The sequence below is a fragment of the Macaca nemestrina genome, chromosome 9, assembly GCF_043159975.1.
Source record: "Macaca nemestrina isolate mMacNem1 chromosome 9, mMacNem.hap1, whole genome shotgun sequence".
Classification (NCBI taxonomy): Eukaryota; Metazoa; Chordata; class Mammalia; order Primates; family Cercopithecidae; genus Macaca; species Macaca nemestrina.
The window spans coordinates 128,759,247-128,780,805 of NC_092133.1; the positions used below are offsets into that span (position 1 = coordinate 128,759,247).

General features: G+C 41.0%; 2 protein-coding genes across 4 annotated transcripts in view; one reads left to right on the plus strand and one right to left on the minus strand.

Annotated features, from left to right (window-relative positions):
* Nucleotides 1–21,559, plus strand: part of LOC105490653 (acyl-CoA-binding domain-containing protein 7-like) — a 92,462-nt gene that overhangs the window by 3,874 nt on the left and 67,029 nt on the right. Inside the window, exon 2 of the mRNA XM_071070454.1 lies at nt 4,216–4,266. Within this exon, the coding sequence (XP_070926555.1) occupies nt 4,237–4,266 (30 nt within the window). The 5' untranslated portion in view covers nt 4,216–4,236. The remainder of the gene's footprint in view (nt 1–4,215; nt 4,267–21,559) is intronic.
* Nucleotides 2,105–21,559, minus strand: part of LOC105468343 (S-acyl fatty acid synthase thioesterase, medium chain-like) — a 29,916-nt gene continuing 10,461 nt past the window's right edge. For 2 of the 3 annotated variants that reach the window (XM_011718436.3, XM_071070452.1), the window contains exons 4-8: nt 14,187–14,325; nt 11,545–11,644; nt 10,293–10,462; nt 3,921–4,003; nt 2,105–2,710 (exon numbers count right to left, since the gene is read on the minus strand). In XM_011718436.3, coding sequence (XP_011716738.2) covers nt 2,568–2,710; nt 3,921–4,003; nt 10,293–10,462; nt 11,545–11,644; nt 14,187–14,325 — 635 coding nt within the window. In that variant the 3' untranslated portion in view covers nt 2,105–2,567. Of the gene's footprint in view, nt 2,711–3,920; nt 4,004–7,333; nt 7,767–10,292; nt 10,463–11,544; nt 11,645–14,186; nt 14,326–21,559 lie in introns of those variants that run through there. The other variant, XM_071070453.1, reaches the window with a different exon arrangement.

Sequence of the window (21,559 nt, forward strand, 5' to 3'; positions counted from 1 at the left end):
ATTAAGCCACCGTGTCCAGCCAGGATTCCTGAAGGGGAAAATTTATAGACACAAAGGATGGAATAGTGGTTGCCAGGGAGGAGGGAGGTTAGTGTGGCTTTAAAAGGGCAGCAGGAGGGATGATCCTGCAGTGATGGAATGTTCTGTGTCCTGATTGTAGCAACACCAATATCCTGCTTGTGATATTACACTATATTTCCTATAACAGTTACCATTAAAGGAAATTGGGTTAAAGGCTACACAAATCTCTCTGTATTATTTCTTACAAATAAAAGGGAATCTGCAGTTATCTCAAAAAGTTTAGTTTTAAAAACCAAGGTTGATTTCTCATCGGGAAAATTTTGGCAATCAAGATAATTCTTATCTTTCTAAATTTCGCCTAATGATAGACGTCTTCCACAAGGATATCAAGGCCTAATTTCTTCAAAGAGAAGACATCAGCAATGACAGACTTGGTGTCTTAGAGTTGAGGGCTTGAAAACTCCTAAAAGTTGTTCCCATATGGACTTCACCTCCCCCAGGTAGAGTTGCAGGGGAAAAAGCTCACCCCCAAAGCCTGGCATTGGTTCCATCATGAAACTTCAATTTGTAGACTATATCAACTAAACATTTTTCAAATTAATAATCACAAATCCTAATTACTTTTTTTTTTTGAGACATAGTCTCATTCTGTGGCTGAGGTGGGAGTGCAGAGGCACAATCTTGGCTCACTGCAACCGCTGCCTCCTGGGTTCAAGCAATTCTCTTGCCTCAGCTTCCCTAGTAGCTGGGATTACAGGCGCCCGCCACCATGCCCAGCTAATTTTTTTGCATTTTTAGTAGAGATGGGGTTTCGCCATGTTGGCCAGGCTGGTCTTGAACTCCTGACCTCAGCTGATCCGCCCGTCTCGACCTCCCAAAGTGCTGGGATTACAGGTGTGAGCCACCACGCCAGACCTCCCAATTACTTTCGTACCAATCTTTCAGTAAGGGAACCCTGAAAATAGTATCAAATTAAAGGATAAAGTACAACACATACTACAACATAATTTGCTTAAGGCTAATTGTAGCCTAAATTTATTACCTGCATTCTAACTCAAAGTGCCTCCCCCAAATAGTTAATTTTATATTTTTTGTACTTTTTTTAAAAAGAGTGATAAATTTTGGAAAATACCACCTGTATGCATTTTCCTTAACCTTATTTACTAAGGCCTTATGTACTTTTTTTGTGTGTGACAGGGTCTCACTCTGTCACTCAGGCTGGAATGCAATGACATGATCCTAGCTCACTGCAGCCTTGACCTCCTGGGCTCAAGCAATCTTTCAGCCTCAGCCTTCCAACTAGCCGGGACCACAGGTGCACACCACCATGCCTGGCTGATTTTTAAAATCTTTTGTAGAGACAGGGGTCTCCCACACTCCTGACCTGAAATGATCCTCCTACTCAGCCTCCCAAAGTGCTGGGATTCCAGGTGTTGAGCCACTGTGCCTGGCTCCTATTTCTGCTTTTCTTTTTCTCTTCATTCCTGTTTACTTCCAGCTGTTGTGCTTTCTCCCTAAGTCAAGTTCAAGTTATTGCTGAGTGAGGCTGAGGCAGCCTCTTAGGTGCGACATTTGTGCTTGGCCACTCCCTTTGTCACGGGCCAGACTCTAGATTGGTTGTCCACTGGGGGGACTGGACCCAGGTCCCAGCCAGTCATGCCAGGGTGGCAGAGCCACTCTCCCTCTCTCCCTTCCCGTCCAGCAAGTGGCGTAGAAGAAACTCCTTAGAGGGCTGGGGTATGGGCATTCTGAGGACTTGCCTATACAGGTGACAATAATTATTTAGGGTTATCTGCTTTTAACAAAGCAGTAGATTACGTTTTCTTACTAAATGGGGCTATTCTACATTTGAAAGAATGAGATCCAGCTTTGAGCCATGGTGTGTTGTTGAAACAATCATTTACTTCAAGCACTTCCCCTGTTAATCATCTTCACCATTAAACTAACTGAAGAAAAAAACTGATAATTTACCAATCATGAATTTTATTGACAAACTTCCCATAAAGGAGAATCAAGTGAGATTTTAATATGAAGAATAAAAGACTCTGCCAGAAGTATTCTTTTTTTTTTTTTTTTTTTTTTTGAGATGGAGTCTTGCTGTGTCGCCCAGGTTGGATTGCAGTGGTGTCATCTCAGGTCACTGCAAGCTCTGCCTCCCGGGTTCACGCCATTCTCCTGCCTCAGCCTCCTGAGTAGGTGAGATTACAGGCACCCGCCACCATGCCTGGCTGATTTTTTGTAATTTTTGTACAGATTGGGTTTCACCGTGTTAGCCAGGATGGTCTTGATCTCCTGACCTTGTGATCCACCCGCCTTGGCCTCCCCAAGTGCTGGGGTTTCAGTCATGAGCCACCGCACCTGGCCTGCCAGAAGTATTCTTTACTGGCTTGACCTTTGTCCCCAGATACCTCAATATATTTATGTAACGAATCTCCCTGACAGTAGAAAATGTGTAATTTCCAATCTGAATAAAACTGAGCTACAGCTGAATAACTGAAAAGAGTATCATATTACTTTGATTATTTTAAAAGTGAAAGGAAAAATATCTAAAAATTGGCAAGTGATGATACTTCTAGACACTTGACTATGTAGTTCTTGATTAATTTCTTGTTGGCAGGATCCAGAAGATAAAAGTGATCCCCTGGAAGCTGGTGAATGTTAGTATTTCCACTGGTTACATCTTTCCAGGCTGAAAATAAACAAGATTATATTCAATAACAACACCAATAGCAACTAAAGATTCACTTCAAGACATTATTTCTTTAAGAGCTGACACCCTGGAGTACAGTTACTTTCAAAGCCTTATGTTCTAGGTAAGAAAGCAGGAGCATTGCCATCTTGGACAAGCCCCTCATTCTAAAGTTTACCTTAATCAAAAACCACCTAAATCCAAAGGGCATCAGTCTAATGGCTGAGGTCACCATAACCATAAACCATAGATAACATCTCCAACCAGAAACGTTCGAAACTCCTCCCCAACCAGAGACATGTTAGCCCCAAGATAACCCCCCTCTGGCCAGGAAGATGACGGCCTTGAGATAATCCTGCTTCTGGCCACCAGAAAGATGTCTGCCCCAACATAACCTCCCTTCCTCCCAGAGACATTTCAACTCCACCATAAAACTTCTCCCTCATACAGAAGCATTCCAAGCTAGTAATAATCCCCTCACCCTAAAACCAGTATATACTCTTCATCTGTAAGAGAAAGTGCTCCTGACTGAAATCGGCCAGGAGCCCCTCTCAGGTTTTATCTAAAGAAAACCTGTCTTTGACTGATAAGCTGTGTTTCGTGTGTCTTTCCTCTTTCTTTAACTCTTACATTATGTGTCCTGCATTTTTTATTTCTTTGAGACCTATCAGTATACAGCAGTTGTCTCATTTTACACAAGACCAACATCTCTCCTTTTATACTAAATACAACTTCAATTAATTTTTTATTCATTATGGTAACTGATGGTTGACACTGGTCAAACACCATTGAACATAAATATATACGCCTACTATGTACCCACAAAAATTAAACATACAAAAAATTTAAAAGCTGGTTGGGCGTGGTGGCTCATGCCTATAATCCCAGCACTTTGGAGGACAAGGCGGGCAGATCACGAGGTCAGGAGTTTGAGGCCAGCCTGGCCAACATGCTGAAACTCCTTCTGTACTAAAAATACAAAAACTAGCCAGGTATGGTGGCTGGCACCTGTAATCCCAGCTACTCGGGAGGCCGAGGCAGGAGAATTGTTTGAACCCATGAGGTGGAGGTTGCAATAAGTCGAGATCGTGCCATAGCATTGCAGCCTTGGGGGGGGGGGGGGCGAGACTTCGTCTCAAAAGAGAAAAAAAATTTTAAAGCCATCAAACATATATTTCAATACGATACCCGAGATTAAAAATAATTTCACCTTCCACGTCCTTTACTATGTCTTCAGATCCAACAAAACATGTTAAGTCACAAGAAAGAACAGCCTTAGATGGTATGTTAGAGCTGTAAACATAAAAGAGCTGGTTAGTAATAGTTTGGAATCAATATACCAGAATCTTTTCCTGTTCCTAATGTCAATGAAACTTGGGGTGGGTTCACTTCCTTTCTTTGGCTACTTCTAGCAGTGTAAAACATTTTTCACCAATGGCACTTCTACCTGTCAAAGCCTGCCTGAGACTCAGTGTGGAGACTAATTTCCAATATCTAACTTCTAGGATGTGACAAGTGGCAGCAGGATGGCACTGGGGCACACAGTTCAACTCAAGGTAAGGCTGGTGGAGCCAGTCCTTTAAACTGTCATCAGAAACAAAGACCTCTTTGGTAACTCTCAGCTCTCGTTGACCCAGCAGAGGGTTGCTCTGCACAGAACCTCACAACAGCAGCAAACATGCTTATTGAGTCAGAGGCTCAGTGCTGCGCTAGACACTAGGGGCACGTGGAGAAACAAACACAGTCTCTTCCCTCCTGCAGCTGAGAGACTGGCTGGGAGACAGACATTACGGAAACAATCATTCAACTGCTACAAAGTCCAGGGGATGGAGAACTCTTGGCAGGAGGGTGGAGGTGGGGATAGGATCAAGGCAGGTCTCCTGGGGAAGGGGAGAGGATCTGAAACCTGAATGAATAGAAAACCAGTCAAAGGACAAGAGCCAGCAGGGAGAGAGGGAAGAGAAAGAGCCAGCAAGGAGAGAGGGAAGAGAAAGATGACAAATTAATGGCTAGGTCAGGTGTGATGGCTCACGCTGTAATCCTAGCTCTTTGGGAGGCCAAGGCAGGAGGATCGCTTAAGTCCAGGAGTTTGAGACCAGCCTGGGCAACACAGCAAGACCCCATTTCTACTACATAAAAAAATTAGCCAGGTGTGGTGTCAGGTACTTGTAGTTCCAGCTACTCGGGAGGCTGAGCTGGGAGGATCACTTGATCCCAGGATGTCAAGGCTGCAGTGACCTGTGATTGCACCATTGCGCTCCAGCCTGAGCAACAGAGTAAGACCCTGTCTCAAAAAAGAAAAAAAAAAAAAAAAAAAAAAAAAGGCCAGGCGTGGTGGCTCATGCCTATAATTCCAGCACTTTGGGAGGCCGAGGTGGGTGGATCAGCTGAGGTCGGGATTTCAAGACCAGCCTGATGAACATGGAGAAATCCCGTCTCTACTAAAAATACAAAAATAGCTGGACATGGTGGTGCATGCCTGTAATCCCACGTACTCGGGAGGCAGAGGCAGGAGAATCCCTTGAACCCGGTAGGCAGAGGTTGAGTTGAGCCGAGATCGCGCCACTGCACTCCAGCCTGGGCAACAAGAGCGAAACTCTGTCTCAAAAAACAAAACAAAACAAAACAACAACAACAAAAAAGGCTATTTTTCAGAGTACAAAGTGGAGTACTAAGGTATAAGAGGTATGCAGGTATAAGTCTAGGCCACATAAAGGAATTTAGTTGTCCTAAGAGTGAAAGGAAGTCACCAAAAATATCAAACAAGGTACACCACGATCAAACTGGACTTTTATCCTCTGGATAGAGTATGGTTAATGGATCGGAGGAGGACCAAGTGTATTTGATAGGCCCAAGTGAGTGCATCTTGCAATCATCCTGGCAAGGATTTGCTCCTGCCCAGAATGTAAAAAAGCAGCAGCACCGCACACTGCATCCTAACAATGAGAAAAACAAAAACAAAAACAATAAAAACAGAAAAACTACAGCATCATGACTTGTCGTGAACTTAACAGAGAGCTGTGTTTGCGAGGCAAGCTAGAAATCAAATTCTAAGGAGGACAGATTCCCACTATAGAGAGATGGGGACAGTAGACAAAGTCACCTTGCACCATGTCCAGGCAGAAGAGATATCTGCTGTACATGCGGTAAGACTCAAATCAGCCAAAATTTTATAGTGTTGGAGATACAGTGAGAATGGTGTGTTAGATGGAGTTCACACTGACTCACAGCCTCTTGTGTGTGTGTGTTTTTTTTTTTTTTTAGATGGAGTCTCGCTCTATTGCCCAGGCTTGAGTGCAATAGTATGAAATCAGCTCATTAAAACCTCTTTCTCCCAGGTTCAAGCGATTCTCCTGCCTCAGCCTCTTGAGTAGCTGGGATTACAGGTGTCTGCCACCACACCCAGCTAATTTTGTATTTTTAGTAGAGACATGGTTTCACCATGTTGGCCAGGCTGGTCTCGAACTCCTGATCACAAGTGATCCACCAGCCCCGCCTCTGAAAGTGCTGGGATTCCAGGTATGAGCCACCGTGCCCAACCATGCAGCCTCTTTTCCATGGGCCTTCACTAGGAGTTGACGAGAAAAATTAGGAGTGAGGCAAGAGGCTAGAGGGACACCTCCACAGTGCAGTTAATTAGCTGTGGCTATTGGACTGCCACTAGACTGCCACCTGACCAGGTCTGCTCTCATTGTAAGCAGAAGCCTTAAGCTGCTGGAGGAGGAGCATGAAACCCTCTCACCCAGGGTGCAGGTGAAGCCCTGTGGCTGCGGCGGGGGAGGATAAAAGCATAAGCCCTGACCCCTGAGGAAGGGATGGGAAACAATTCTACACCAAAACCAAGCAGAGTTCTGCTGCTTGTAGGACGGGGCAGGAATCTTCCACCAAGGTAACCACAGATACAAGGCAAAAATGTGTTTGCAAGAGAGAAGGAGCAGGCATGCTGAGAAAGCCCCACTCACAGAGGCCAGGCACTGGGGTGGAGGGCACCTAGAACTCATGCTTCAGACTATCTAGGATGTCCAGGAACTCCCTGTGTTACCCACAGGCTAACATACATTGAGTAACAAGCAACAGCTATCTACACTGTGGAGGGCAACAGGAGGAAGAGAGGCTGTTCTATCAGTCACAGGGAACATTGAACGCCAAGGGTAGGGCAGGACCGGTGAGAAAAATTCTGCAACAACTGCATCCCACACCAGACACACAGTAATTATACCAGAGGATTTGAGAGCTGGTGGTGCACTGCAGGTGATCACAGCAACAACAAAACGCTACCCAGCTCAAGCCCAGTCTAGACTAACTCAACTCCCCACACTAATGGCCTGTCAAAAAGGAGAAGCGTGCTCAAATTCAGGTGTAAAACATTACCTTCGGTCTCTACTGTTTTTATGCATAACTTGTTTTTGATTTTATAAAATTATCACTGGGCGTGGTGGCTCATGCCTGTAATCCCAGCACTTTGGGAGGCCGAGGTGGGTGGATCACCTGAGGTTAGGATTTTGAGACCAGCCTGGCCAACATGATGAAACGCCGTCCCTACTAAGAATACAAAAAATTTGCTGGGCCTGGTGGCATGTGCCTATAGTTCCAGCTACTTGGGAGGCTGAGGCAGGAGAATTGCTTGAACCCAGGAGGCGGAGGTTGCAGTGAGCTGAGATTGCGCAATTGCACTCGAGCCTGGGCAATAAGAGCAAAACTCCATCTCAAATAATAAAAATAATAATAAGTATCAGACACACAAGAAAGCAAGAAATAACCCATTGTTAAGAGGCAAAGCAGTCAAAAGAATCAGACGCAGATAAGACCCAGATGTTGGAACTCTCAGGGAGTTTAAAATACATATGATTAATTTGTCAACAGATTTAGTGGAAAAGGTGGGTAACATTCATGAACACATGGGGAATTTCATTAGAAAGGTGAAAACCAGAAGAGGGTCAAATGGAATTTGTAGAAATAACAGAAATGAAGAAGTCCTTTGACAGGCTCATCAGTAGACTTGATACAGCTGAAGAAAGTCAGTGACCTTGAAGACAGGCAGAGGAAATTCTTCACACTGAAACACAAAGGAAACTTTTTAAAAAAGGAGACAAAACAGAACTTGCAAGAGATTTGGGACAATATCAGTTATGAAACACCCTAGTATATGTGGCACCAGGATTCCAGAGAAGGAACAATAACAGTAGTCAAGCAAGAGAGGAGGACAGCTTATATGAGTTGAAATAGTCACAGCTTCTGGCACTTCTCGGCTGACAATTTCCATTTCGGCCACTAGCTCTGAGCTTTGGTGGTAATGATGGGGAAAGAGAACTGGAAACACTCTGTAGGCCTGATTTCATTTATATTGGAAAAAGCTGGGACATAACGAGGACAGGGAGAGATCAGATTGAAAAGGAGAAGGAGCAGGAGGGCAGGATTTGGAAGAGTTTTTGAAATTTGGAGAGAGGAAGTGAAAAGTTGTGAGTAATTACTGCAATTTGACTCACTGGAGAAATGGTGAGAATGTCAACATTTTCTACATTCTATGAGTGGAATGTCCCCATGAATGATTTATGTTAATGTTTTATTTTTGGTGTTTGGGAGCTTTCTTTGGAGTGAAAATACTCATTGGCTGTGAGGTTTTTTTGGTTGTGTTTGTTTTTTCAAAATAGCTTGTGGTTTGTTGTGTGCCAGACCCTCCCCTCTACTAAGCAGTTAATTCTCATTCTGGGCAGGAGCAAATCCTTGCCGGGATGATTGCAAGACCCACACAGTTGGGCCTATCACATACACTTGGTCCTCCTCCGATCCATTACCCATACTCTATCCAGAGGATAAAAGTCCAGTTTGATCATGGTGTACCTTGTTTGATCTTTTTGGTGACTTCTTTTCACTCTTAGGACAACCAAATTCCTTTATGTGGCCTAGACTTATACCTGCATACCTGCACACACCACCTTGAAGAGTTGCTATTCTTACCCCTTCTTTGACGGATGAGAAACAAACCATTAAAGAAACTTGCTCAGAATCTTGCAGTGAGTAAGATACAGGGTCTCAGTCTGCTAAGTGGACTCTAAAGATGGTATGTTTCACCATTGTGCAAGGTTTATTTAAAGCCAGCTTTTGCATCCATGATTGCATTGAATGTCCATAGTGATTTGGATTACTTCTCAGTTTTTTTCAGTTTTGTTTTAAATTCACAAATAACAATTGTATAAATTGGTGAGGTACAATGTGATATTCTGATATAAGTATACATTATGGAATGATTAAGTCAAGCAAATTAACATATCCATCACCACATATACTTAAACTTTTAAAATATTGTGCACATGTAAAATCTACTTTCTTAGCAATTTTGAAATATACATGTGTAGTCACCGTGCTGTACAGTAGATCTGAAAAACTTATTTCTGGCCAAGCGCAGTGGCTCACGCCTGTAATCCCAACACTTTAGGAGGCTGAGGTGGGTGGATCACCTCAGGTCAGGAGTTTGAGACCAGCTTGGCCAACATGGTGAAAACCCATCTCTACTGAAAATACAAAATTAGCTGGGTGTGGTGGCAAGTGCCTGTAATTCCAGCTACTCAGGAGGCTGAGGCAGGAGAATCTGTTGAACCTGGGAGACGGAGGTTGCAGTGAGCCAAGATCACACCACTGCACTCCACCCTGGGTGACAGAGTGAGGCTCCATCTCAAAAATAAATAAATAAATAAATAAATAAAATAAAATAAAATAAAATAAAATAAAAAAGATTACTGGGGAAGGATTTACAGAGTATCAAGACTTCAGTTCTATCTGAAGAATCAAGTATCTATATAGACATCCCATGAGACAAGGGAATGGAGAGATATTCACAGAACTTAATGAGTTCTGGAACAAAATTTAAAAAAAAGCAAACCCAGAATATTTCTCCCCACTGGTTTGCCTCCACACTTAAAATAAGTAACAATCTGTTTGTGCTGTCCCTTCTAAGAAGATGAAAATGCTTTGGCATTAATTTATTCAAAAATATTTACTATGTTATTATGTGATAAAATATGCATGTCTAATCATAAATTTTTTAAAGAAAAATACATGCTAGACATTTTTTTTTTTTTTGAGATGGAGTCTCACTGTGTTGCCCAGGCTGGAGGGCAGTGGTATGATGTTGGCTCACTGCAAACCTGCAAACTCTGCCTCTTGGCTTCAAGTGATTCTCCTGCCTCAGCCTCCCAAGTAGCTGGGATTACAGGTGTGCACCACCATGTCTGGAAAATTTTTGTATTTTTGGTAGAGATGGGTTTTTGCCATGTTGACCAGCCTTGTCTCGAACTCCTGGCCTTAATTGATCCACCAGTCTTGGTCTCCCAAAGTGCTGGAATTACAGGCATGAGTCACTGTGCCTGGCCGTGCTGGACATCTTTCATAGATGCAATTTCTGTGCCTAGGCTCCATTCTAAACCAGTATACATACCATAGGTGGCCCCAAAGGAAATGAAACCAAACTCTTAGAATTTTGTCTTCCCATATAAGTAACCTCAGAGTACTGCGAATCTATGTTTTTCTACAAATAATTGTACCAAAAAAAAAAATAAATAAAAAGCTTGTCTCTATTACTTACGTGCAACTACTAACAACGTTCAGATCTGCCATTATCATGGATTTATATTGTTGCACAAGTTCCTTTTCTTCAACAAAATCCTTAGGGGTGCCTCCAAATTCCTGAAGGTAATGATGCATTTGTTCTTCTGACAATTCATCTTCTTTGGGAATGCGAGGCCAGGCCTTTGACTTGAAACATGAACAACAACACAGGCCTGATATTTCATATAACACTCTTGGCTCATAAACTGAAAACTGTTGATCTAAGGGAAAAGTCATTAAACCAAGGCTGGGAAGGAGACTGCTTTATCTACAGGCTTCAGGAAAGAACTATGTCGTTTTGAAAGCAGGGAGAAGAAGGCTCGTCAGTAATAACTGCAGCATCATAATCCACCAAAATGGCTTTGTAGATTTAGAATCCTGGGACAGGCAGGATCTTTCTCCAGATGAAGTGGGGAAGACCAAAGAGGTAGGAGGAAGAGCAGCAGGAGCAACAGCACCGGGTTTAAAAGGCCATGGTAGAACTTGATATCACTGTCCCCTTTTAAAATTTCAATGAGTCTTTCCTGGTTCTGATGCAGTTACTTTGCTCAAAGTTGGTTACATTCCCAGCTGACCCAGAATGAAGGAAAAGGCACTATGGTCAGCATTAGCTCAGAGATGCCAGGAATAGTACCAGTAGGGAACAGTTGAAGTGCATTTCAGGGAAACAGAGAGACAATGATATTGAAAGAGATTTAAGGGACTTTTCAACAGCAAGTATTAGGTTGGTGCAAAATCAATTGTCATTTTTGCCATTGAAATAATGGCAGGATGGGCGTGGTGGCTCACACCTGTAATCCCAGCACTTTGGGAGGCTGAGGCAGAGGGATCACCCGAGGTCAGGAGTTCAAGACCAGCCTGGCCAACATGGTGAAACCCCATCTCTACTAAAAATACAAAATTAGCCAGTTGTGGTGGCGCACGCCTGTAGTCCCAGCTACTCGGGAGTCTGATACAGGAGAATCGTTTGAACCCAGGAGGCAGAGGTTGCAGTGAGCCAAGATCGTGCCACTGCACCCTAGCATGGACAGCAGAGTGAGACTCCATCTCAAAAAAGAAAAAGAAAGTAGTGGCAAAAACCTCAATTGCTTTTGCACCAACCTAATAGTATCCCTAGCATCATCATCATACTGGACCAGAGTTCACCAGACAGGGAAATAATGGCTTCATTTTTATCCCTATTTCCCTGCTCTCCACTGCCCTTCCTAGGAAAAATCTAAATTACTTACATGTATAGGAGTTGCGCTTGACAAAAATAAATGCAATGGTTCTGGTTTATTGTTTTCTTTTAAGTGTAGTGCAGTCCTAAAAGCAATGTAGGATCCCATACTAAATTCAGGAAAGAAAAACATGACAAGAACTGTTAACCAAAACTCATGATGATCCACTGAAAGTCAATAGGAACAGTATCATAAACACAACAGTGATCATGTAACAGTTGAAAGAAAAGCGTGAGTTGATTAAGAAGTCTATCTTTTCAGTGATTTATATCAGCATAAAAAGTGTTTCAAAGACAGCCTAGATAATTCACTCTAAGATTTAGTACTGAGTTTCACAGTGTCTTCAAATTAATTTTGATTTCCTTTTCTTCCTTAAAGATGTGTATCACTATGCCTTTGATAGTGTATATCTGCAGTTCTCAAAATATGGTTTAGGGACTCCTGGAAATTTCTGAGATCCTAATGGATGGTCTATGAGGTCAAAGCTATTTTCAGGATAAATACTAAAATGTTATTTGCCTTTTTTACTCTAATGCATACACAGTGGAGTTTTCCAGAAACTATATGTGGTATAGCAACAGTTTGAATGCAGAGACAGAAATGAGAATCCATCTGCCTTCTATTATGTCAGACATTAAACAGATTTGCAAAAGTATAAAATGATGCCACTCTTCTCACCTTCTCACATTTTTTTTTGGAAAATATAGTCTTTTTCATAAAAAATGTATTATTTATGTCAATATATAATAGGTTTGTTAATGTTATTTTTAGATAAGTTAATAAATGTCTTTAAAATTTCTTAGTTTTTCCTTCCAATATGATAAATATCGCCAGATATATCACATAAAAACAAAAGCTCTTTGAGTTCCTCATTGTATCTTAAAAGTATAAGGGGGTACTAGGGCTGAAAATGTTTGTGAACTGCTGTTGCTATTATGTAAATTTGTTAGACAAAACTGCCAGAGGTTGCTTATTTGTAAATTTCAATATATATATATTTTATGAAAGACAGGAAAACTCAGCATCATGTTCATTGTGCAGGGAGTGTAAAGTGCAGGTAATTTGGAAATATATATCAAGAACTTTTACAGGCTGGATGCAGTGTCTCCCGTCTGTAATCCCAGCATTTTGAGAGGCGGAGGTGGGTGGATCACTTGGGCCCAGGAGTTGGAGACCAGCCTGGGTAACATTGTGAAACCCCATCTCTGTAAAACATCCATGACAAGAAATTAGCAGGGCGTGGTGGTGTGCTCCTCTAGTCCCAGCTACTTGGGAGGCTGAGGTGGAAGAATCACTTGAGCCTGGGAGACAGGTTGCAGTGAGCCATGATCGCACCACTGCCCTCCAGCCAGGGTGACAGAGCAAGACCCTGTCTCGAAAAGAACTTTAACAGTGTGCATATTATTTAACATAAATTCTGAGAATTTATCCTAAAAAACTGATAGGAGATTTACACTAAATTTTCTATAAGAATGTTCATTGGCCTGGGTGTGGTGTGTCACACCTGTAATCCCAGCACTTTAGCAGGCCAAGGCAAGTGGATCACTTGAGGTGAGCAGTTTGAGACCAGCCTGACCAACATGGTGAAACCCCAACTCCATTAAAAATACAAAAATTAGCCAGGTATGGTGGTTGAACCCATGAGTTGTAGGTTGAAAGGAGCTGAGATCACACCACTGCACTCCAGCCTGGGTGACAGAGTGAGACTCTGTCTCATTAAAAAAAAAAAAAAAAAGAATGTTCACTGTACTAATGTTTATAACAGAAAAAGATAGAAATAACTCATATCCACAAAAGGAGGTTAATCAAACAAATCATGAAGTTTTTTTCACTTAAAAGCAATGTATACTTACAGGATGTGAAAGATATTTATAGCAATAATGTGATAAATATATTTAATTTAATATATTTAATGTAATATTACTATAATATAAATATAGCAAAAAATATCTTTCACATCCTGTGAGTATACATTGCTTTTAAGTGAAAAAGATTAAGTAAATACATAAAACCAGACCCCATTGTGGAAAAATACTAAGGAACCACATCAGAATTTTAAAGCATTGTTATCTGGGTAGTAGGATGATGGGTACTTTTTATTTTTCAATTTCTGCTTGACCATATTTGTAAATCTTATGTGAGATAATAGCCAAAATTTATTGAGACCTTAGTATATACCAATTTATTTAAGATCATTATTCATTTAAGCCTCACAAGTGGGAACTGTTGTTATTGTACTCTCATAGAAAAAGAAACTAACTCAGAATCCTAAGAAATTTTTGCAAGCTCATACAACTGATAAGAGATAGCCAGAACCCCAGGGTCTCTGACTTAACCTGAAAATTATACAACGTAGCTTAAGAAACATATACTCTTTGCGTAATTTCTTATTTCAAAAATAAATAGAATGTAAGCTGCTGTTAAAGTCTTGGTTTTACAAGTGTTGACTTTATTTGCCTAAAAGGAAAAAAAAGTAGGTAAACTTACCATACAAACTGGTGAATTGTAAAAGTTGTGATGGCCATAATTACCCAACATGCTGTCTAACCAGTACAAAGGTATGCATCTTATAAAACACAAAGAACAACATTAACCACAAACTTCGGGTAGAAGGAACTCCCCCGAAGTCTTTTAAAACAAATATCAAATACCTGTGGCCAAAAAATGCAAATGGTTTCTCCTGGATGACTGGCTGCAGAGCACAAACAACTTCATCAACTAACTGGGAGATGTCATTTGCAAAAGGTTCTTCAATTCGGCTTTCTCTTCCAGGAAGCCTTAAGGAGTGCACTGGAGATGGAGAATCACAAGTGAACATGTACAGACAGTTGATGAGATATTGTGATGTTATAAAAAGGGCTCATATTTACCTGATGGAAAAAATTTCAAGCAAATGAATGATAACAGTTAAGTCCAGTGAGGTAAAAGTTTTAGAATTTGCTGATAATAAAAGCAAGAGCATAAAATATAGCAGACTAAGTATCTGCTCACAATAAGATAAAGGGAATACCTAGAAGAGAAAGAAAAAAAAAAATCAAAGAAACTGAAAATTCCATTGATGATCATGTGCTGATGAAATGCTTACCCCAACAACTATTACCTATATCAGGAAAATAAAACATCAGGTTTCAGGGGTGACCTAGACGGTCAGGAGATAAGGCACTGGAAAGCATTAAATTTGAGAGTTAGAACTGAGTCCTTTACACAAAGCCAAGAAACCTTAAATTCTAGAACCTCTGTGAAAAAGGTAGACTAGAAATAAAGTATTTATTTTCCAAATGGCAAAGGAGAAAAGAAGAACTTTCTGATTTGCTTATCTCTGGATGGAGGAAAAAGTCTGCCCTTACATTTTTTTAATGAAAGCCTTGTATTTATGCAAATTTCAAGTTTATTTATGTTACCTTGGTAGACTGGAGTGCAGGTAACATAAATAAACTTCAAATTTATAGAAAGTGAAGCTGCAAAAATAACTCGAAGTGATCCTGGGCTAGTAGCACTTCAGGATGCCTAACAGAAACAATGACAAGTCATCTCCTAATGAATAAATACACAACATGAGCATCTCCAGAATCAAACATCAAGCTGATCCCAAATAACTTATTGGCTTGCTTGCTAGAGCAAAATCTAACATACTGAAAAGGAATACAACAAAATCCAGGACGCAACAATGTAAAACTCACAATGTCTAACATCTAATCAAAACTCACCAGACGTGCCAAAAAGTTGGAAGATATGACCCATAACAGGTCCAGGGGGAGCATCAAAGATAAGAAATAGACAAGAAAAAACAAACGATAGAGTCAGCAGACAAGGACCTTAAACAGTTATTAAATACAAATGTGCTCAATAATGTAAATGAAAACATGAACATGATAAGAACAGAAACTAAAGACTTTTAAAAGACTCAAATGGAACTTGTAGAGATATAAAATACATGAAAAATTGTTAAAAAAAAAAAAAAAAAAAACACCAGATGGGATTAACAGCAGACTAGACAGGAAGAAGAAAAGATCAGTGAACTTAAACATAGAAAAAGAAACTATCTGCAATTAAGCATGTTGGCCTGGCATAGTGACTCACACCTGTAATCCCAGCACCTTGGCAGGCCGAGGTGGGCAGATCATTTGAAGTCAGGAGTTCAAGATCAACCTGGCCAACAGGGTGAAACCCCATCTCTACTAAAAATACAAAAATTGGCTGGGCGTGGTAGCACGCACCTGTAGTCCCAGCTATTTGGGAGGCGGAGGCAGGAGAATCACTTGAACCTGGGAGGCCGAGGTTGCAGCAAGCCAAGATCACACCGCTGCACTCCAGCCTGGATGACAGAGTGAGACTCTGTCTTCAAAATAAAAAAAAAAAAAGAAAATTAAGCATGGAAAGAACATGACAAAATAAATGCACAGCTGATGAGTATACCATGGTACCTATAAATCAATCTAACATAGGTGTAATTGGAGTCCCAGAAGGAGAGAAGAGAAGAGGGAAACAGAAAAAACATTTGAGAAAAATAGTGACTGAATATCTCAAAATTTGAAACTTACCAAGTTGTAGATCTAAGAAGTTCAAGGAAACTCAAGCAGAATAAACAATGAAAACCACACCAAGGCTTATCCATCAAATTGTTAAAAACACTTGATAAAAAGATGATCTTAGAAAACAGCCACAGAAGAGAGACATAGATACAAAGGTAATGACAAAACATTTCTTATTTATTTATTTGAGATGGAGTCTCACATTGTTGCTCAGGCTAGAGTGTAGTGGCACGGTCTTGGCTCACTACAACCTCTGCCTTCCAGATTCAAGTGATTCTCCTGCCTCAGCCTCCCAAGTAGCTGGGAATACAGGCACATGCCACCACACCTGAGTAATTTTTGTATTTTTAGTAGAGATGGAGTTTCACCATGTTGGCCAGGCTGGTCTCAAACTCCTGACATCAAGTGATCTGCCCGCCCTGGACTCCCAAAGTGGTAAGATTACAGACATGAACCACTGTGCCCAGGCCATGACAGCACATTTCTTGTTAGAAATTATGCAAGCCTGCCAGGTGTGGTGGCTCATGCCTGTAATCCCAACACTGTTGAGGCCGAAGCTGAAGGTGCTTGAGTTTGGGAGAGCCTGGGCAATGAAATGAGACCTTATCTCTATAAAAAGACATTTAAAAATATTAGCTGAGTGTGTGTGGTGGTGCACATCTGTAGTCCCAGCTACTTGGGAGGCTGAGGCAGGAGGATTGCTTGAGCCTGGGAGGTTGAGGCTACAGTGAGGCATGATTGTGCCACTGCACTCAAGCTGCGAGACAGAATGAGATGGATGGATGGGTGGACAGATGAAAGAAGGAAGGAAGGGAGGAAGGAAGAAGGGAAGAAAAGGGAAGGGAGGGAAAGAAGGAGGAAGGGAAGGGAGGAGGGAAGGAAGGAAAGGAAGGAAGGGAATGTGGAAGGGAAAGAAGGAAGGAGGAAAGGAAGGGAAGGAGAGAGGGAGGGAGGGAAGGAAGGGAAGGAGGAAAGGAAGGGAAGGAGAGAGGGAGGGAGGGAAGGAAGGGAAGGAAGACAAGAGAGAGGGAGGGAGGGAAGGATGGAGGGAGTGAGGGAAATTGGGCAAGCCAGAGAACAATACTAGGGGGTAGGAAGGGAGGGAACAACTGTCAACCTGCCATTCCATATCCTGTGACAATATCTTTCAAAAGTGGAAGTTAAAGACTTTTTAAACACATAAAACCCACGAGAATTCAATGCCAGCAGACTTGCACTAAAATAAATATTAAAGGAACTTCTTCAGGCAGAATAAAAATAATGTCAGATGAAAATCTGAATCTACTTTAACAAAGGTAATCATGTAAATATATATAAAAGATTATTTTTTATCATTTTGGTTTTTCCCTACACACTCAGAAGTTCTTACTAAACATTTTTTTTTCACTTTAAAATCACTAAAAAAGACACTGACTGTTCTCCACAAAATCGATAAGTAGGAAAGTGTTTCACAAAAGTAGCACAAAGGTCAAGAGAGAGGAATGGAATAACAGTTTTATAAGGTTCTTTCATTAAAAATGAACTGGTATAATAAAATTTGAAAGTAGACTGTGATCATTTAAAGATGTATTTTGGAAGGCTAAGTACGTTGACTCATGCCTATAATTCCAGCACTTTGGGAGGCCAAGGTGGGAGGATCGCTTTGGCTCAGGAGTCCAAGACCAGCCTAGGCAACATAGGGAGACCCTGTCTGTACGAAAAACTTAAAAAAAAAAAAATCAACCAAGTATGGTGGCACCTTCTTACAGTTCCATCTACTCAAGAGGCTGAAGCAGGCCAGAAATAAAAAATGACAAAATATTGCTAAATCAAAACAATACTTTTTAAACTGGAGCAATAGATCTTACTCACGGATCAGAGGACTCAATATTGTTATGATGTCAGTTTTCCCAAAATGGATCTATAACTTCACGGCAATCCCAAACAAAATCTCAGCAAATTGATAATCTGATTTTAAAAGCTGTATGGAAATGCAAAGGACTTAAAATATCCAAAACAACATTCAGAAAGAAGAACAAAGCTGGAGAACTTATGCTAGTTGATATCCAAGGCTTATTATAAGGCCACAGTAATGAAGATAGTATACTTTTGGAGTAAACATAGACATATAGATCAGTGGAATAGAGAATCCAGAAACAGATCTACACATGGACTTCCAGATACTCATTTTTTTTCCATGAAGGCATCAAGGAAACATCCCAATTACCCTGAGACTGCCCTGCTGCTGGAATGAAGACACTGTGTTTCTGGTATCATATAAGGCAAGTACACGGATGGGACAGAATAGAGAACCCGGGCCAGGCACGGTGGCTCATGCCCACAATCCCAGCACTTTGAGAGGTCAAGGCAGGTGGATCACCTGAAGTCAGGAGTTTGAGTCTAGTCTGACCAACATGGTAAACCACATTTCTACTAAAAATATGAAAATTAACCAGGCATCGTGGTTCATGCCTGTTATCACAGTTACTCAGAAGGCTGTGATGAGAATCACTTGAACCCAGGAGGCAGAGGCTACGGCGAGCTGAGATTGCGCCATTGCACTCCAGAGCGAGACTCCCATCTCAAAAAAAAAAAAAAAAAAAAAAAGCCCAGAAATAGACTCACATACATGTGAAAACTCAATTTATAATTCAACTGACACTTAAAACCAGTGGGGGAATGTATAGACCTCTCAGTAAGCATTGCCAAGCCAACTGGCTATTCATGTGGCATAAGTAAACTTGGATATCTAGCTCACACTATATACAAAAGACTGGCTCAAATATGACAAAAATACTTTAGAATTGATAGAAGAAAGATAGGCAAATAACTGTGACTTGGAGTTAGGGTATAGGGTTAGGTTAGGCTTGCTTTTAAAGCAAGCCGTAAAAAGCATAAAGTTTAAAAGAAGAGTAATAAGCTTGATTATATTAAAATTTAAAGCTTCTGTGAGTCAGAAGACACCACATTAAAAAGAAAGGTGGCACACACTAGAAGATATTTTCAACACACAAAACCTTCTAAAAAAAAATTAGAATCCAGAATAGACAAAGAATTTTGGCCAGGCACAGTGGCTCATGCCTATAATCCCAGCACGTGGGCAGGCTGAAGCAGGAGGATCACTTGAGCCCAGGAGATGGAGACCAGTCTTGGCAACATAGTGAGACGCTGTCTCTACAAAAAGAAAGGAAAGGAAGGGGAGGGGAGGGGAGGGGAGGGGAGGGATTAACCGAGCAGCCCGGCGCAGTGGCTCACGCCTGTAATCCCAGCACTTTGGGAGGCCGAGGTGGGTGGATCACGAGGTGAGGAGATCGAGACCATCCTGGCTAACACGGTGAAACCCCGTCTCTACTAAAAATGCAAAAAATTAGCCGGGGTGGCGGCGGGCACCTGTACTCCCAGCTACTTGGGAGGCTGAGGCAGGAGAATGGCGTGAATCCGGGAGGCGGAGCTTGCAGTGAGCTGAGACCATGCCACTGCACTCCAGCCTGGGCGACTGAGTGAGACTCCATCTCAAAAAAAAAAAAAAAAAAAGAAAGAAAATTAGCCGAGCATAGTGGTGTATGCCTGTAGTCCCACCTACTCAGGAGGCTGAGGTAGGAGGATCACTTGAGGCTGAAAAGTTAAGGCTGCAATGAGCCAAGATCATGCTACTGTACTCCAGCCTGGGCAATAGAGCAAGGTCCTGTCAAAAGAAAAGAAAGAAAAAGGAAGGGAGGAAGGAAATGAAGGAAAGGAAGGAAGGAAGGAAAGAAAGAAAAAAATTTCTACATGTCAATGAGAAAAAGACAAGCAATCAAAATGTGAAAAAAAAATCTAATCTTGTAACAAGGGTTAGTTAATGTAAAGTTAGAATAATTTCATGCACAGAGCAAAAAATTACAATGGTATTGTCAACAATATAGAGCAATAAGAATTTTCCTATACTGCTTTCGTAGCATAAATTATTATAATTCCTTTGGAGAACAATTTGACAATATTTCATGTAGTTGGAGATATTCATACTCTACCACCCAGAAATTCCATTCCTAGATGTAGACTCTCTCGTACATGTATGTAAGAAGACATGTGTAAGATGCTCATAGAAGCCCTGTTTATACTAATAGTAAAAAAATGAAAATGACCTTAATGCCTGAGAACCGAATAGATACATAAATTGTGATATAGACACAGAATGGAATTCTAAAAAGTAGATTGAGGGAAAAGCAAGTTTCAGAGAAATGTTTACAATATGAAACATTCATATGGGCCAAGTGCAGGGGCTCACACCTATAATCCCAGTACTTTGGGAAGCCAAGGCAGGTGGATCACCTGAAGTCAGGAGTTCAAGACCAGCCTAGCCTGTCTCTACTAAAAATACAAAAATTAGCTAGGCGTAGTGGCACATGCCTATAATCCCAGATACTTGGGAAGTTGAGGCAGGAGAATCGCTTGAACCCGGGAGGTGGAGATTGCAGTGAGCAGAGATTGTGCCACTGCACTCCAGCCTGAGGGACAGAGTGAGACTCTGTCTCAAAAAAAAAAAAAAGTATATAAAGTTAGAAATATGAGAGATTAAACTATATCTTTCTTAAGCCAAGGTTTGAGGAGGCCACAAATGGAGAGGGAGACTTCAATTATATTGGTACTGTTTTATTCTATAAGGGGAGCAGTGAACATGGTAAAGTTTATGGTATACATTTTATAGATCAACTATTTGAAAACGTGTTTAAAGGCGTGACCTTTAATTGTCTATATTGAACCATCAGGTATTGATTAAAAACCTCATATAAAAGTATTTCCGATAATTTCTAAAAAGGCCTTTAGGAATTACAGGGCTCTCTTCTTCCAATGAATGCATTATTTTGTTTGAGACTTGATGTCAGAGCATCAAACAGCACAACACTCCAACTTAGATGAAATTAAACCAGAAATAGTGGAAACGAAAGAACACTGTAACTCAGATATGTAAAATTCTTCATAGAAATAGACCAAAAAAAAAAAACAAAAAACAAAAAACAAAAATGCACAAATAGCTGACAGAATAGTGGACAGAAATGGATTAAAAAGACAAAAATTATTTCAAAAATGACTAAAAGTTGCCCATGACACAGCGGATGCAAAGTGCTCTATTGAGTTGGATATGCAGTACAGGAAAAAGAGCTAGGAAACAAAAGCGGGACAGAGAAAACATTACAAAACAAAGTAGTAGTAATGGAAGGGAAAACATTACAAAACAAAGTAGTAGTCATGGAAGGCAGAAAAGGTTCCAGCATAGGAACATATGGAGAGCCTTAGGAAAACTAAACAAAATAAAACACTGGAAAATAACCAATATTTAATTCATGCAAACTTCCTGTTGGCAGCCACGAATCCGTAGTGGCTCTGCAACAACCTCGATGCTTGTAGAAGGAAGTAGAGTAGAAGGAAGAATTTGACTGAGGGGCATAAGGCAGAGTGAGAGACTGAGGCAAGTTTTATGGCAGGAGTGAAAGTTTATTAAAAATCTTAAAAAGGCCAGGCACAGTGGCTCA